The 14850-nt window shown below is 37.1% G+C and overlaps 4 protein-coding genes across 4 annotated transcripts; 2 read left to right on the top strand and 2 right to left on the bottom strand.

Moving 5' to 3' along the window:
* Window positions 1-1394: 1394 nt before the first annotated feature.
* LOC101315256 (protease HtpX homolog 1-like) lies at window positions 1395-3844 on the bottom strand. The gene is made up of 9 exons (XM_004303926.1): window positions 3581-3844; window positions 3398-3455; window positions 3227-3294; window positions 2873-3052; window positions 2566-2662; window positions 2165-2274; window positions 1937-2070; window positions 1665-1844; window positions 1395-1518 (listed from the first exon to the last, which is right to left on the bottom strand). The coding sequence occupies exons 1-8, from the start codon at window positions 3791-3793 to the stop codon at window positions 1691-1693; spliced, it is 1014 nt and encodes a 337-aa protein (XP_004303974.1). The 5' UTR covers window positions 3794-3844; the 3' UTR covers window positions 1395-1518; window positions 1665-1690.
* An 875-nt stretch (window positions 3845-4719) lies between these two features.
* Window positions 4720-7499, top strand: LOC101314969 (enhancer of yellow 2 transcription factor homolog). The gene is made up of 5 exons (XM_004303925.1): window positions 4720-4779; window positions 4953-5040; window positions 5127-5221; window positions 6266-6342; window positions 7141-7499. Coding segments are annotated over exons 1-5 (336 nt in total). The 5' UTR covers window positions 4720-4777; the 3' UTR covers window positions 7215-7499.
* Window positions 7500-8202: 703 nt separating this feature from the next.
* LOC101314879 (MADS-box transcription factor 13-like) lies at window positions 8203-9353 on the top strand. Its single transcript, XM_004305859.1, has 3 exons — window positions 8203-8697; window positions 8862-8973; window positions 9130-9353. The coding sequence occupies exons 1-3, from the start codon at window positions 8203-8205 to the stop codon at window positions 9351-9353; spliced, it is 831 nt and encodes a 276-aa protein (XP_004305907.1).
* A 731-nt stretch (window positions 9354-10084) lies between these two features.
* Window positions 10085-13566, bottom strand: LOC101314679 (protection of telomeres protein 1a-like). Its single transcript, XM_004303924.1, has 10 exons — window positions 13407-13566; window positions 12712-12848; window positions 12198-12381; window positions 11759-11823; window positions 11536-11624; window positions 11167-11445; window positions 10995-11080; window positions 10832-10893; window positions 10489-10641; window positions 10085-10398 (listed from the first exon to the last, which is right to left on the bottom strand). Exons 1-10 carry the CDS (start codon window positions 13531-13533, stop codon window positions 10186-10188), a joined length of 1395 nt encoding a protein of 464 aa, XP_004303972.1. The 5' UTR covers window positions 13534-13566; the 3' UTR covers window positions 10085-10185.
* Window positions 13567-14850: the final 1284 nt, after the last annotated feature.

The following is a 14850-nucleotide window of genomic DNA, read 5'->3' as shown; positions in this document are numbered from 1 at the left end:
TACATGAGCAAGCAGACCGCTGCTTACCGACACCACCAATTGAATGCTTGACCGATTTTGAAGAATTAAACGAAAAAGTCGAGGGTTTCAACTCTTCATCCTCATCCCCTCGGCTCCAGTCGCCACATCGGCCGGCACCGCTCCTGCCACCGCCGCCGGAAAACAAAACATCAAGCCTTCCTTTCGAAATTGGTATGGGCACTAACGATAGAGCTCGGTTTAAGGTTTTGGAATAGCTGAAAGAGATTGAAGAATTAGGATTGTTGTTACTGAAGATGCTTCCGTTGTCGGAGAGAGGGTAGTAAGCTTTGGTAAGAACAGAGCAGCTGACCTGGACGGTGGCGGCCATGGTTTTGATATTATGAATAAAAGTGAGCTAGCTTAAAGGATCTGCGAGAATCCTGTATTTATAAGGGACTTTTTTTTTCTTTTTTTCTTTTACGATGATTTTTTACGTAGACATTGCTTTACGACTAATTTGATCTATAATATTTTTAGCATTCTATTTCCAGGTTTGCCCTTCTTAATTTCTCTCTACACCTCCCTTCAGATCTCCCTCTACATCTGCACGCACTATCAACATCTTCGTCGAAACAAATTTTTCTTCCCGCCCAAAATGATAGCTTCATTGTTGAATATGACTTCCCTACTTCTGTAGAAGCAACCTCAAGACCATTGGATGCAATTAGGTTATTCGAAACTCAATTCTACGATAATTAATAATCAGTTTTTCTTCATCTGGTGTAAACCCTAGCCTCCTCTTTTGATATCAGATCTAATGTAATCGAGTCATCTCAGACTTCTCGATCGACAGCTCTTACCGCACCTTAATTTGCAGCCCTAAGTAAAACCACACATGCAGTCAGACCAATGATCAGTACTAGAGTTTCACAACTGTCCACCATTGTTAATGAGGTAGAGCAAAATGCTTGACCTGGATGCTACGAATGGTGGAGGGGATGCTTTGCCCTAAAGACTATGGATTAGTGTTAACTTAGAAAGAAAGGTAAGAGGTGAATCCAGAAGTTGATTCAGTACATCAAAATGGTCGAAGCACTTCCAGTACCAGTGGAACTACATATATATATATATATATATATATATATATGTATGTATCTTTATATATTTATATATATGAGAGAAATGGCTTTGGTACCGGTGTATCATTCCATATGGAGGCAATGCGTGGAGGCAATGCGAAACGATATTATGAATGTGTATACACTATACAACAAAGGAATGTACTATACAAAATAAGTTCATCAGGGAGTACCGAGCATTATAAACAACCTAATTCTATAATCACTGTAAGAGACTACGAGGAGTATTACATTTACTTATACAGACTACGTCACTTGTACTGCAAGATTGACAAGCCAAAAGTCCTCAACTTACAACTTATGACTCCAGCTGCATATTCAATCTTCAGACTTTAGTTGCAGCAAGACTTTGTGCATAACAATGCTAAGCAAACCCTCTTTATTTCCAAAGCTCCCTGCCGGCTGCTGCTATGTGTGGCTGCATAAATGAAACATAAGATGAATTTTACTCGAACATATTTACAACGTAAGTATAGTATTCTACGAAAACACTAATGAAAACCTGAAAAGGAAGAAAAGGAAAAGGGATGTTTCCACATTCTAGGAATTAGACCAAGTAGCTACCTTCTCACACTGCTTTGGATGTTGCTCTATCTTCCAGGTGTTGTTAAAACTTTTGATCCAGCCGTGATCCTTGTTGCTCGTTTAAGAAGAGTTCCGTACTCTTGGCTTCTTGACCATTCATCAATTTCACGAGCTCGTAGCACTGGCAAAGGATGTGAAAGTTGCCTCGTTTGTGCATTTCTGCAGGGCATGAGATGAATTCAATGAATCCTAATACGTAATTGCCAACTTGTGTTACATCGCTGGTGTTGCGTATGAGAGTTGTTTCTTACCTTATATACCACCCTACAGGGCTTGCGGAAGCCTTGTCATAAGAGCGAGCTTGTTCCAAAAATGCATCCACATTTAGTTGATCAGCCATAGATGGACACCCACCAGCTAATTTCATCAACACAGAGACGACCACCTCTTGTGGGCACATCAAATGGGTATCAGACAATCAAGATAATTGATGCAAAATAGCACGTACAGGTAAGCTATAGATTCTGGAGGTTATGTACCTTTGGGTCTTGCGCAACAAGAAGGGCCGCACGATCACAAGTTAGTTCCGCTGCTCGAAGCCAACGAAATAACTGCTCTTCTAAACTCTGAGCAATCATGCCACCAAGCCCTATGAAGAACACAAGTATTCAAACATATATACAGTCTGACTATGAAATGCCAATACCTATGAAAATGACCATATTAAGTGATTCTCCATCAGTGCATTCTAAGCGCGCATCAGGCAAACTAACAAGTGCATCATTAGACCTATAAATCTCTTCGGGAAGACTGTTGGGCAATACAATGACTATGAGTCTATGACAACAAACATAGAATGAGGTTCAAACTCAATTAACACTGACATAGAACTGAAAAGGTCAAATTACAACAGATAAGGTTACAAGTACCAGACACCTACCAGGTATGGTATAAGCTCCGAGGGTAAGGATATTCGCAAATGTAAGCCACACACCATGGTCGCATTTCAAATGACCCAACTCATGAGCCAAAACCGCCTAGATTCATAATAAACAATGGAAGACAGTCATTTAAAGTAAACATTGCTACAAAATCTAACAGCATAAATCAGTTTCACACTATATTACGAATGGAGTGAACTTCCTTGAACAAAATTGATCACCAAATAATCTTCGCTCTGGGAAGTGAAAAAAATATGGATAGCAATTCAGGATGAGGTAGACCATAAGATCAGAGAGATCAACAACCTGCAACTCTTCTCTTGTCAAAAGCTCCACTAGGCTAGTATGGATAACAACAAATGGCTTTTTACCACTTATAGCTAACGTGTATGCATTTGGTACAGGACTTTGACGAACATATAGATCAGGAGCATCAATGTTGAGTATGTCCGCGGCTTCAACCATCAATTTATGTAGATCAGAAAGCTGATAAAACAAACACCAATTCAAAAATAGTTACATTAGCAGATAGCATCAAGTATAATTCTCCATCTATACTCTCGCAATATACAATACTCTAAGAAACCATACAACCATATTCAATAGAAATTCCATGACATTGTGGTCTACTATACTCTAAAACCTATGCCATCGAGTGACCTGATTCTCCGAAACAAGAAGGGATGTTCCGATATTTTCAAGAAGCATCACTTGCTCCGTAACAGATCCTGCAATATACTCCGAATTAAATTTAATAAAAAGTTGAGTAGACTTTAACAATAAGCACATTCTTGTACAAGTTTAATCCATCACAAATTAGAATCATCATACCAAGTAGAACCTTTCCGATTTCAGTTAGTCCAGGAATCGCTCTCAAAATCAACGTGTTCTGCATAATAACGACACCAAAGCTAATCAACACTATAGCTAACCAGTCTAATCCTAAACAAAACTAAACAGTGACAACAATAGGAACTCAGTAAATTAACCTCAGTAAAGAAAAATTAACCGGACCTGTTTATCGAGAGGGTGGCGGAAGTCATCGGCGTCGAGGTTGCGGAAGACGACGGAGGAAGCTCTGCTGGTCACGGCGAACCTAACCCCGCGGAACTTGGTGACGGTGCTGAATTGGAAGGTTGGAGAAGCAAACCTTAAATAATCGGAAGCTGCGGAGGTGAAGCTGCTGAGAGAATTGAGGGAGAGAGATGATAGGGGAACGGAAGCCATCGGAGTAACAGTAGAGAGAGACGTGATTTTTGGGGATGTTTAAAAGTTAAAATGTGCTTGTGTTCTCAAGCCATTATGCGTTTGTATGTTTGTGTCCACAGCCGTTCTTATGGTACACGTTTGGCGCCATTTCGCTTTCCTTTGACCGGCCCGGCCAAATGTGATTTTAAGGCCCAAAAGTTGTATGTTTCGACCCAATCGAGTTGGTGGAAGCATGTTAGGTTGCAATGTGGATGGACGCCATAACGGTATTTTATGGTATTATGAGTTGTGTTAGTTTTTTAGGTTTATTGTTGGGTTAAATCTTAAACAATCAGGTTACGGCTGAACCACACTAGTTGTTAATTGGTCGGATAGATACGTTCTCACCCATGTTTGTCGAGCTAAAGTTAGAATCGAGTTTGACCTAATGGGACTTTGAGTTAACAATGCTTTTGGGGTTTGGAAATGACCAAAACATTAATGCCCGGAGCAAGCTCAGAATGGGCAATGGAGTTCATTGGCGGGCCTAGATAGGGGCAAGTGGGGATCACGTACAAATTGAGTTTTTGTGTATGTTAGAGTTAACAGTGATCTAACTTCTATGTTTGGATCATGTTGTTTAGATGTCTTATAACTATTTAATTGAGTGCAATCTAATATCGCCACATCATTCTTACCCAATACAATGATCACAAGACATCCAAACAACATATATCCAAATAGAGAAGTCAAAACCTATCAAGAGACATTCGACACTGAAGACCCACGTACCATGTTTCCGGTCATGAACCGTGGGCCGACCAATGATGCCTAATCAGAATGAAAACCAGCCCAATCCACGGTTTAAGGCCCAAACTCAACCTACACCGTTTCTGTAGAGACAAACAAAACGGCGTCGCTTTCTGTCCAATATATAGTTTCACTCTCATGAACCTTCGTCCCCTTCGTCTCTGAGCGTGTGACCCAACGCTGCGAATTTCAGAGTCCCCTACAGATTGAACCATGTTAGTTCCCTAAACCAAGCTTACCAAAATTTGCAACACTCAGCTCTATACAGTGCTCACTTCAACTTTTACCATATTTTTCTCTGTGTTAATTTCTTTTCTGCATATAAATTTCTCTGAAAGAATTGAAGTTGTAATAGAATTGCTCATCTTTTTGTTGAAATTTACAAAAGGAGGAAATCGGTGAATCGTCAGCCGGCGCCGGAGGTTGAGGAGAATCAAGACAAGGAGCCCAGCTTTGAAGAGCTCATCAACATCGAGGTTTGTCTTTTTGAACTATAAAAGTCTTGAGATTTTTTACTGTGTTGTTGGTTGCTGAAATTACTGCGGTGGATGATTTGTTACAGTTGATTGAGAGCGGTGAGAAAGAGCGGTTAATGGAGCTGTTGAGGGAGAGGCTGATTGAGTGTGGGTGGAAGGATGAAATGAAAGCTCTTTGCAGGTAAATTTTGTTTCTTTCTGAATTTACTGCTATTCAAAAACTTACTCTTTTTATTTTGAATCATAATCACCGAGAGTGTTGTGCATTATTGTTATCAATTAGGATCGTGTTGATATTTGTTGAGTAATATAGATTAGGAGCTATTTTGATGTGAAAGAAATAGGAATGCTGTTAGTTAAGCATAAGATCGCAGATGCCGTAGGGGTGAGTTGGCAATTCGCAAATGCTTTTTGTTTATGAGATGATGGAAAGTCATATGAATCTGTAGGTGGTAAACTTGCATTTGGTAAACTTAGTTCAATATAACGAATTTTATTCCCGTAATCAGGGGGATACAGAGGTAGAGGCGTGTGGCATTCATTGCAATACATAGCTGTCGTCCAGTGGGTGACTTTCCTGGTAGAGTTGTGTTGGCTAGGCATACCTGTAGCCAGATCATATAGGCAGAAAATTGTAAGAACAGGACGCCTAAAGCGTTTATACACTACCTAATAATAGTCCGTCTTTAACAAATGCAGGATTACAATGTTAACAAGGGATTATCAAGAGAAATGTATCAACTTAAGATAAGGAAATAATAACTTGTTCATATAGCCAGTAAATGGCAGACATACTACATTATATTACTGATCAACTGAGTCTAAACTCTAAAGCATTTTTGGATACTCGAGCAACTTCCCCAACCCAACAAAAATATCTGACCAACAACTAATGATGGATGATTATAATGGTCTTTAAGCATTGCAATTGGAGTTCAGGACAGCTTTCCCAGCCATGCACTAGTAGATAACCTGCTTGTCAACCATTAATGAACAATATTATCTTTTGCTGCTAATGTTTGATATTTGACATCATCGGTTCCACAGAATTTTTTATTCCAGTTCTTTAACTCTTTCCTTTGAGTAATATGATTAATACAAGTAAATAGTGAAAAATTGTTCCTCTATGTTGAACTTAAAGTTTTCATGCTGTCACAATGTGTTTATCTTCTTTATCATAGCTGGTCTTTGGACATCTTTTCATTTGTGTTATTGATAATGGTAGGTCATTCATAAAGAAAAAAGGGAGGAACAATGTTACTGTGGATGACCTTGTACATGTAATCACCCCAAAGGGCAGAGGTAAGCCTTTGTTTTTTCTTTTCTCAAGTTTTCCTTTTAATGGTCTGCAAGGTAGAAATTATTCAGTTTTGAAAGAAACCACCTATTTCCCTAAATTTTGTGTGTGATTGCAAAAACATTATCAGCTAGGTAAAACTTGTACATCTTCTCTTAACAACACTCTGTATTGGCATAATGTGTTTTTTTATACTCAGATAATACAAGAGTTAGTATAGACTTATAGATGGTGGTATAATCATGTGAGCATGAAGCATGGGGGTTAGAGGTTAGTGTCAGAGGACTTGGGTGTCTCTTTCTACAAGGGAACTCAGGAGGTGTTTATGTTGGATTTGTAATGATGTTGAATGGGTGGGTAAGTCACCAGCATGTTAGGCTGTCAGAATTTTGTTTTCTGTCTTAACCAGGGGAATGCTGCTTTTGGAATTGTGGTGAAAATGCGGCTGCACTCCTGTGGAGCCGATCACTAGGTCAACAAAAACTATATATGGTGGTCTTAGAGCTTACAAATCCACTTAAATTGGGTTTGATCTCGCCATGATTTGTCCTCTGGGGTCACACTCATTGCTTGGAGTCAAATAATTGTTGGAATCACTAAAACTAGAATTATCCTCATTGTTACATGAATACTATCAGTGTGACTAAGCTTCAAATGGCTGAATGTCACATTCTGAGTGAATTGACCAACTTGATATCAACAGTCCAGTAATTTCCAGTCATATGGATTTGAAATGCCTCACTGTAGACATTAGTCATTTCCTTTTGCAATTTATTAACAATTGTATATTTGTACCAATGCAGCTTCCATTCCTGATTCCATAAAGGCAGAGCTTCTGCAAAGGATTCGTACATTCCTAATCTCGGCAGCTCTATAAAGTATCATTCAACATGATGAAGCTTTTCTGGAAAACTCATTGGAATGCTAGTTCAGAATTGGAAAAGTGCCAACATATGTTCAATTCCTTGGTGGTTGGAGGCAACTGTTATTTCTTGGCAGTAAAGCTTCAGACTTGAGAATTGTATCAATGTTATAGAAAGCACCCTAATATCACATTGTGGTTGTAATGATATTCAATGCTAGTATTTAAGTATTTTACTGATCTACTGATGTTTTGTGTCGACAGTCACCATTGATATTCACATACACATGTAATTTTTTTCTTCTCCTCTTTATATATATCAGCTTTCTTTCTGATTTGTCTAAATTGTTCAATGCCGACTCTTGAATTTAGGGGGACACTCTTGAATTTAGGGGTCTGATAGTATACGAATTGTTTGGGAAAGTGCTGAGTAAATCAAGCAATTTTAGATTTTTTTTTTTTTTTGGTCAAAGACATAAATCTCTCCCAACTCACGCAGCAAATGGTGAATGGGGATTTGGATAGATTTTCTTTCCCTTCATAATTACCTAAAAATGTCAAACTACGATTTTAAAGCCCATAAAATGTCAAACAACCACTGATTTATCGTGGTCAATTAATTAAAAACGATATTAACGAAAAATAATTAAGACAGAAAAGGAAAGAATAATAGCTATTTCCTTACGTATAAGTCAATCTCTATATTATAAATTAGCTAGGGTTAAGGTGAAGTTGATTATATATACATACGTACTTCATTCGATTCTGTAGGGTTACGCAGGTTAGTTCTTTCAAACCATCTTTGTTCTTACCGTTTTTTCTTATATTCTTCAGTTCGTTCTTGTTTTTGTTTTATAGGATTCTCTATCGAGTTCTTGATGATCAAATTTTGTTTTTCTTCTGACATGCAGTTCTTCATGAATATATTGTTAGTTTTGATTCGATTACGTACTTATGCTCTTAACGTCTTATTTACTCATGTTCATGTATGTTTTCTCAGATCATGGGTCGGAGTAATACAAAGTTACCTTTAGAACTAATAAAGAACGAGAAGTCTCGCAATGTCACTTTTCGAAAGAGGAAGAAGGGATTGATGAAGAAGACTTTTGAACTAAATAAGTTGTGTGATGTGCAGTGTTCTGTTATCATTTACGAGAAGAAACCTAATGGCCAATTAGTTCGCCCAGAGACCTATCCTGAAAACCCTGAAGAGGTCAAGCAAATTATTGATAGGTTTGTCTCCAAATCTGCCAAAGTAAGGAAAGTCGAAAATTTGGCTGATTATTTCGGCAAACAAATCATGCAAGTGAAGAAAGAGACTGCAAAATTGCGCCAAAAGAACAATGAAACTCGATTTCCTTCATGGGATGATAGGCTAAACGACTTGTCATTAGATCAATTGCTTGATCTTTTGAAAAAGCTGGATCACAAAATAGAAGACGTTCATCAGCGTTTTGATAAGCAATATGCTATTGATGTTGGTATACTCTCACAAACGGTATGTGTTCTCTCTCTTTTTCTCAACTCTTAACTCGTTTATTGTATTCCATTAAAATTTTCACTCATAAAATTCAGTTTAATAAAAATAAATAAACTAAGAGTTACAAAATATCATCATTTACTAACTAGATTTTGTTTGTAAATCATATTCATAATTTGCAGGCCTTGTTTTCGAACAACAACTTGGAGTATTCTCAGATGGTTGCGTTAAACGAATACCCTAATAGTGGTTCGATGATGTACATAAGTGATAGGGCTTTGCCTGAAGAGCAAAGTAATCTCCAAGTGTTTCAAAACAACCTAATCAATTATCCTCAGAGTTACAATAGCGGTTCGATTGTGATGAACAGAAACGGTAAGATCGAAGTACCGATAATCTAATGAAGTTTTGATCATATACTTGGTATGTGACTAATAACAACATATGCAGGCATGCCATGGCAAAACTACAACATTCAGAGTGCTCCATCAGCATCAAACGGGTCAAATTACGATGAATCAATTACTTCTTTGAGGTTTGAAAATCGCCTGCAATATGGAAGCATGGATGATAATTTAACGTTATGTAATCAAGTTCCGCTGCAGACTGTGTATCCAATGTCTGCAAGTTACTTATGTGATAATGCTAACCAATTCTTGCATCTCAAAGGCTAGCGAGGGCAATGACGATCAGCACAGAGAATCTCAACAAAATAATTTAAACCTTTTGTCTTTAGAGCTTTAATCTTTTGCTAATATTGCGAATATAAATTGATCATCTGAGATCCGATATGACTTACTAGTGTTTCTTGATGTTTATGGATTTGAATGTACCATTTTAACTTTATGAACGTTATGGACTTTTGTTGTTATTGTGGTAGAGTCCCTACTAGAGTGGTAATGCCATCCAAACCAATAACTTGTTGTGTTTGTACCCAATTAGTTTAACAGTAGTGATGCCTTAACTTCTTCACATATTATTTTCATTTAGGATATATATGATGTACATGAATCTGGTCATCTTGAATTTGTATGGAAGAGAAAGCAACTTTCACTTTTAGAATTGTACCAAAGAGTTAGGACAGAAGTACAAATGTTAACCAAGATATTCATCTCATCAAACAAACTAGCTGATTCCTATGCACACTAGGATTCCATTTAAATGGGTATAAAGGCAACAAACTGTTCCTACTAATCGCTTCAAAACCTAAACGGCCTCTGCTAGTTTTCCAAGTTTGACCAGTCGTTATATTTGGTAGTTACCAACTTACTTCAGTTTTTTTTTCCCTTCTCTTGTCTGAGTTTAGTTACTATTACTATTTCTTACTATTTCCTGTTAATATCTTTCTCAAAAGATCATCATCAAGAAAAATAGGCAAAGACAATGGATATAGGCCCTGGAATATATATACATATTACTGATACTAGATGCAAAATCAGTTACATGAGTTGTATATACACATATTTTCTCTTCCTAAGTACATAAGTTGTACATATAAGCCAGTCTCTAAGCTCTAAGCTTTGTTCCAAACACCATGTACTCTCTACTCTCTAAAACGTCTTCAGTTTCACATTTCACCCTCAAACAAACTTGCACCCAAGGTGGGTTTCGAGGAGTATCCTCTCCTTCATCTCCATCAATATTTGCAGCAGCTCCTAACAGTGCATTTCGCATTCCACTCAATACTTCATCAGATGAAGATCCTTCGAAAAACTTCAGCTAGAAAAAAAAAAATTAATAATTAGAATAAAAATACTCATGAAAACATCATTTTTAGACATACAAATGATATTATTAATAAATTATTACCCCATCTTCAGCATACAAAAAGGCATGAATTCTGGTAGTTGGGTCCTCTAGAGTTAGTCTGATCTTACAAATTCCCACAGGAAAGTGATAGTCCATTGCCCGGCATGGCAAAATCGATACAACACGAACAACACACTTATAACCAACCATCACCTATATAAGATACGGAATTTAGAATCTGAAACATTATACAATACTACTAGAAATTGTGCAAGTTACTACAATGACAGGTGTATGTCTATGTAATACATATGTAAAAGGAAGGAATATGATTTTTAAAATCAATTCAACAAATACGTATGGGATGTGGCAATGAGAACAAGTTGTGAAATAGATAAGATACCTCTGGACTCGTGACAACATCCATTAAGGTATGAAATTCACAATCATCATCAAAATCAACCTCTAAGAGAGCAAAGAATAACATCAGTGGAGGAAATATACATAACAGAAGTGGCAAAAGTTAGAAAACTTGAAAAGTTCTCTCCAACACAAAGATGTGCTACCTGTAATTCGAGAAGGCCAAGGTAAGCTCCATTGTGGCATCCGTCTTAAACTTCTTGGATTTCGTAATAATCGCTCATCATATAACCTGACAAATATACAACTATTTTAGTAAGTTACTACAGCCAAACAATGCAATACATGGCAATATGATGAAAATGTGTATCTACAAACCTTTGCGGCTCAGGTCTGAATCGGTCCCCATACGAGGCAAAACGAATTCTAGAGTATTGAGTCAATACAACACGCCATAGTCCATCGTACAATTCACACAACAAATTTGAAAGTTTTATCCAACTGCCGGTTCTGAACAAAGGGAGGAAGTCTGGCTCAATATCTTGAGTTATCACTCTCAAAACAGTTCCTAAAGTCGGAAAGCTGCATACAACATCTCTTGCTAAAGAAAAGGTTTCCACATGTAGAGCCAATGGTTGATGCATCTCCTCTGAGAGCCTGCATGATGTAATATATCACTCAAACATAAATTTTTGAGAACTCTCCCATTTAGACCCCAGACATGGTTGAATACTGCTATTAACTTACTTTTTGTGAATGTTGGCAGGAGGAGCATCACTTCCATCCCAAACAAATGCCGTCCACTGACTTTCAGCTCCATCATAGATATAAAGTACCTTCAGATACATGACAAGAGAAATAATTTGTACTTGGTATGCAAAAGAGGAATAAGCAAGTTAACCTAGTTGGATGTTTATCAACAAAACTATACTGCAACAGGGTACATATATACCAAAAATGATCAACTTACTTTACAAAACAAATCAAAATGCTCGCCTTCGGTTAAATTTCTGGCGATCGAGATATCATTTCGGCCTATAAAAGAAAATACATATTTATGCATATTAAATGAGTAATGATGGACGTAAAAACTAGCTTCTTTACCAACAAAAATCATAAAAAATGTAAAGAGAATTGCCATCACATGTCCAGACTCTGATAACTTTCTGAATGTAAGAGGAATGCTATTGTAGCCTAATATATATCATTACAAAATCCCAATTCATTTGAAACATTCAGGATATTCATATTATATTAACCCAAATATGTAGCATCTCATGATCCTCATCCATTAGAATCATGTCCCCATATTATCATCAATAACTTGACATTATAATTTGCTTTATAATATTATTAAACCACAATAGTTCATAAATAAGGTTATATTATATCATTTCTTTCCCCGATACCTTGATCAATTGGGAAATCCCGAAACCATCTTCTCAGGTCTGTAACAAATCTCTTGTCTAGGTCCCTTTCGCGGAACCTTTCAGATGTCTGATAAGGAACACTACCATCACTTCCGTTATACAGGGCAAAGCTAGAGTACTTCTTATTATAAACTGCACACACATCATCTCCCACAACTTTCATCTGCAAAATAGCATGTATCAGGTCAAATTAAACAATAATTTATGATGTAAGGTCAAACAAATAAAAAATTCTTGGCAACTGTTTGTGTCCATGTATCACGACAGATGGAGGAGACAAGCATATTCTGACTAATTCTCTGTGTAGTCATCATATAAGCACCAAAGCAAAGTAATGGCTTACAAGAGAATGAAGTGATGCTATTAAAAGTTAAACAATTTTCCTTGCAATTTTCAATTGATACTTAAAAAGAAGAAACAGTACAAATTCAATAATTTGTACATTTGAATGAAGCAAGAAACAGCATAAATGGGATATAAATTTGCAAAGTACCGTGACATTTTGAAACTGCATTATGTCTCCAGGCGACAAAACACGCGGACTTTTTGCCATAGTTTCAAAGAATATTTGAACGGGTAACCCCGGATCATGATGCGTCTCATCAATTATCCTCACAAAGTAATACCAATCTGCAAAAGATGTGAACATAATCAACATTAACACAGAAACTAACATTTTGCATCTCTTTCTTTAGCCAAATTATTAAGAAGAAAGCAAGCAGTGGCTGATCTATTAACGCCTTTGCTTATCATCGCCACAACAGAAGTACATATTCATAAATAACTCCATATAACTTATATGCAACACAAAACTAAGCAAAACTCCATCAAGTACATAGCACATATTAAACAGAAATGCAAAAACAAACGCAAAACAAAGCAAAAATTCAAAAATTCATATTACTACTCAAATCATCCCAATCATTTTGGTACTAAATCAAAACAAAAAACAAAAATGAACCATTTTCATCAAACACAGAGCTTAGTTTTAGCTCAGCAAACAACACCGAGTCTCATCAATCTACTACCGGCCAATATCGCCGGCAGCCACATCGCCACCACAGCTCAATATTTATAAAATAGCTCCAAAACCAAGCAATTCAAGTAAAACCTAACTCTCCGGTGTAGAAAACCTAACATCGAAAACCCAAAAACTGAGAAGAATTGAATAGAAGAGTGGGATTTTACCGGTGCCTTTGGTCTGTCTGGGAAAACCGTGCTCGAGAACGACGCCGATGATGTTGACTTTGCCGCGGGTGACATTCCGGGCGCTTCTGATGTTGGTGAAGTGGTAGAGGTCGCGCATTGCCGACATCGTAGCTCCGCTACTGCTTCACTCGATCTTCCGCTGCTTCTAGGGTTTGTTTGTTTGACTGTTTGAGAGGGAAAGTGAGGCAGAGAGTTGGAGTATATTCGCTCTGTGCTAAATTACAACAAATGCCCTCGAGTATGGATCGCATTAAAGCCCACGGTAGTTGGGTACATGCGGGTACCCGTTTATTTTGGGTTGAGAAATGGAATAAATACCTGATTAGATATGAGATCTTCAGTACACGGTGTGTATATTTATATACATATATAAACTGTCAAAATTAAAGAACATAATATATATGATGGTCTTTACATATAAATTGTTACGAATAATTAGAATTGCTCAATGTACTCACACAGCGTGCATAAAAGAATTTCTGAAACTTGTCAGTTATATCATCATAGACGACGACTTCTTATTCTTCCTCTTGATCGTGTCTGCGTCGTTGTTTCTTGGTGGAAGGTTTCGATCACTTGCTTGACGAATGGGTGGTGTGGAAATACCCATAAGAACGGGTAAATAATGAGTATTGGTCATTTTGGTTGTTGAGTATTACCTAAAACAAATGCTAACCTTAACTATGTTTTATGATCAAACCGTTAGACGCTACAACCTGTTTCAAAATCTTGCCCCGTAGACAGAAAGCTAATATCACACAAGATGCATTCGATCTCATCCTCCTCCTCTGGTAATTCGTTTTCCATATACTGATATACATCTCAAAAAAATCCACATGACAAATAATATATCAAGTCCTATATATGTTTCATCACCCAGTAAGTATTGAACAATATCAATGAATAATTAGAACCCTAAGTTATCACTAGACAAAAGCATGAAAATTCGCTGGCTTATAACTTTTCTTTGTAAGCTAGCACATTAGCTATGGTGTCCGTATGCTTATACCCTTGATTGGAAGGAGAATATGTCGGATGTCGACTAAACCTGTCGAATAATTTTATTAGTTATAAACAAGATTTGATTATCAATAACTCGGAGAGAGACTTGCTGTTATGTCTAGTGAGCTGCAGACAAAAACCTGTTTAAATAGTATCAACTTGTAATCCAGCTTAATTAACTAAGTGTCATTTTTAATGTATAGTTGTATATGGAAATAGAATATGGTTGGTGAGATGGTTGCGATGTTATGTGTACGAGGTGTGAGATCAACATCAAAAGGAATTAGGAATATGCCTGATCGATGCTAGAAAGCCAGACGTCCATCTCATTTTTATTAAAACACTGGACTTATATATGTAGATGCCTTCGAAACCCTAACTTAAAAACATGCAAAATATTTCTCAAATATTACTCTCATCA

Source organism: Fragaria vesca, linkage group LG6, assembly GCF_000184155.1.
Source record: "Fragaria vesca subsp. vesca linkage group LG6, FraVesHawaii_1.0, whole genome shotgun sequence".
NCBI lineage: Eukaryota > Viridiplantae > Streptophyta > Magnoliopsida > Rosales > Rosaceae > Fragaria > Fragaria vesca.
Note: the sequence above shows the minus strand (reverse complement) of the source record. Positions and strands in the feature narration are given on the sequence as shown.

Coding starts and splice junctions, on each gene's coding strand:
- LOC101315256 (XM_004303926.1), bottom strand. CDS start 3,793: ATGGCTTCCGTTCCCCTATCATCTCTCTCCCTCAATTCTCTCAGCAGC. Junction 2,663..2,872: donor TGACAAGAGAAGAGTTGCAG/GTTGTTGATCTC, acceptor TTATGAATCTAG/GCGGTTTTGGCTCATGAGTT. Junction 2,275..2,565: donor CGGAGCTTATACCATACCTG/GTAGGTGTCTGG, acceptor TGTTCTTCATAG/GGCTTGGTGGCATGATTGCT.
- LOC101314969 (XM_004303925.1), top strand. Junction 5,222..6,265: donor GAAATGAAAGCTCTTTGCAG/GTAAATTTTGTT, acceptor TGATAATGGTAG/GTCATTCATAAAGAAAAAAG. Junction 6,343..7,140: donor AATCACCCCAAAGGGCAGAG/GTAAGCCTTTGT, acceptor GTACCAATGCAG/CTTCCATTCCTGATTCCATA.
- LOC101314879 (XM_004305859.1), top strand. CDS start 8,203: ATGGGTCGGAGTAATACAAAGTTACCTTTAGAACTAATAAAGAACGAG. Junction 8,698..8,861: donor TTGGTATACTCTCACAAACG/GTATGTGTTCTC, acceptor CATAATTTGCAG/GCCTTGTTTTCGAACAACAA. Junction 8,974..9,129: donor GGCTTTGCCTGAAGAGCAAA/GTAATCTCCAAG, acceptor CAACATATGCAG/GCATGCCATGGCAAAACTAC.
- LOC101314679 (XM_004303924.1), bottom strand. CDS start 13,533: ATGTCGGCAATGCGCGACCTCTACCACTTCACCAACATCAGAAGCGCC. Junction 12,382..12,711: donor TGCAGTTTCAAAATGTCACG/GTACTTTGCAAA, acceptor GCTATTTTGCAG/ATGAAAGTTGTGGGAGATGA. Junction 10,894..10,994: donor TTGGCCTTCTCGAATTACAG/GTAGCACATCTT, acceptor TTGCTCTCTTAG/AGGTTGATTTTGATGATGAT.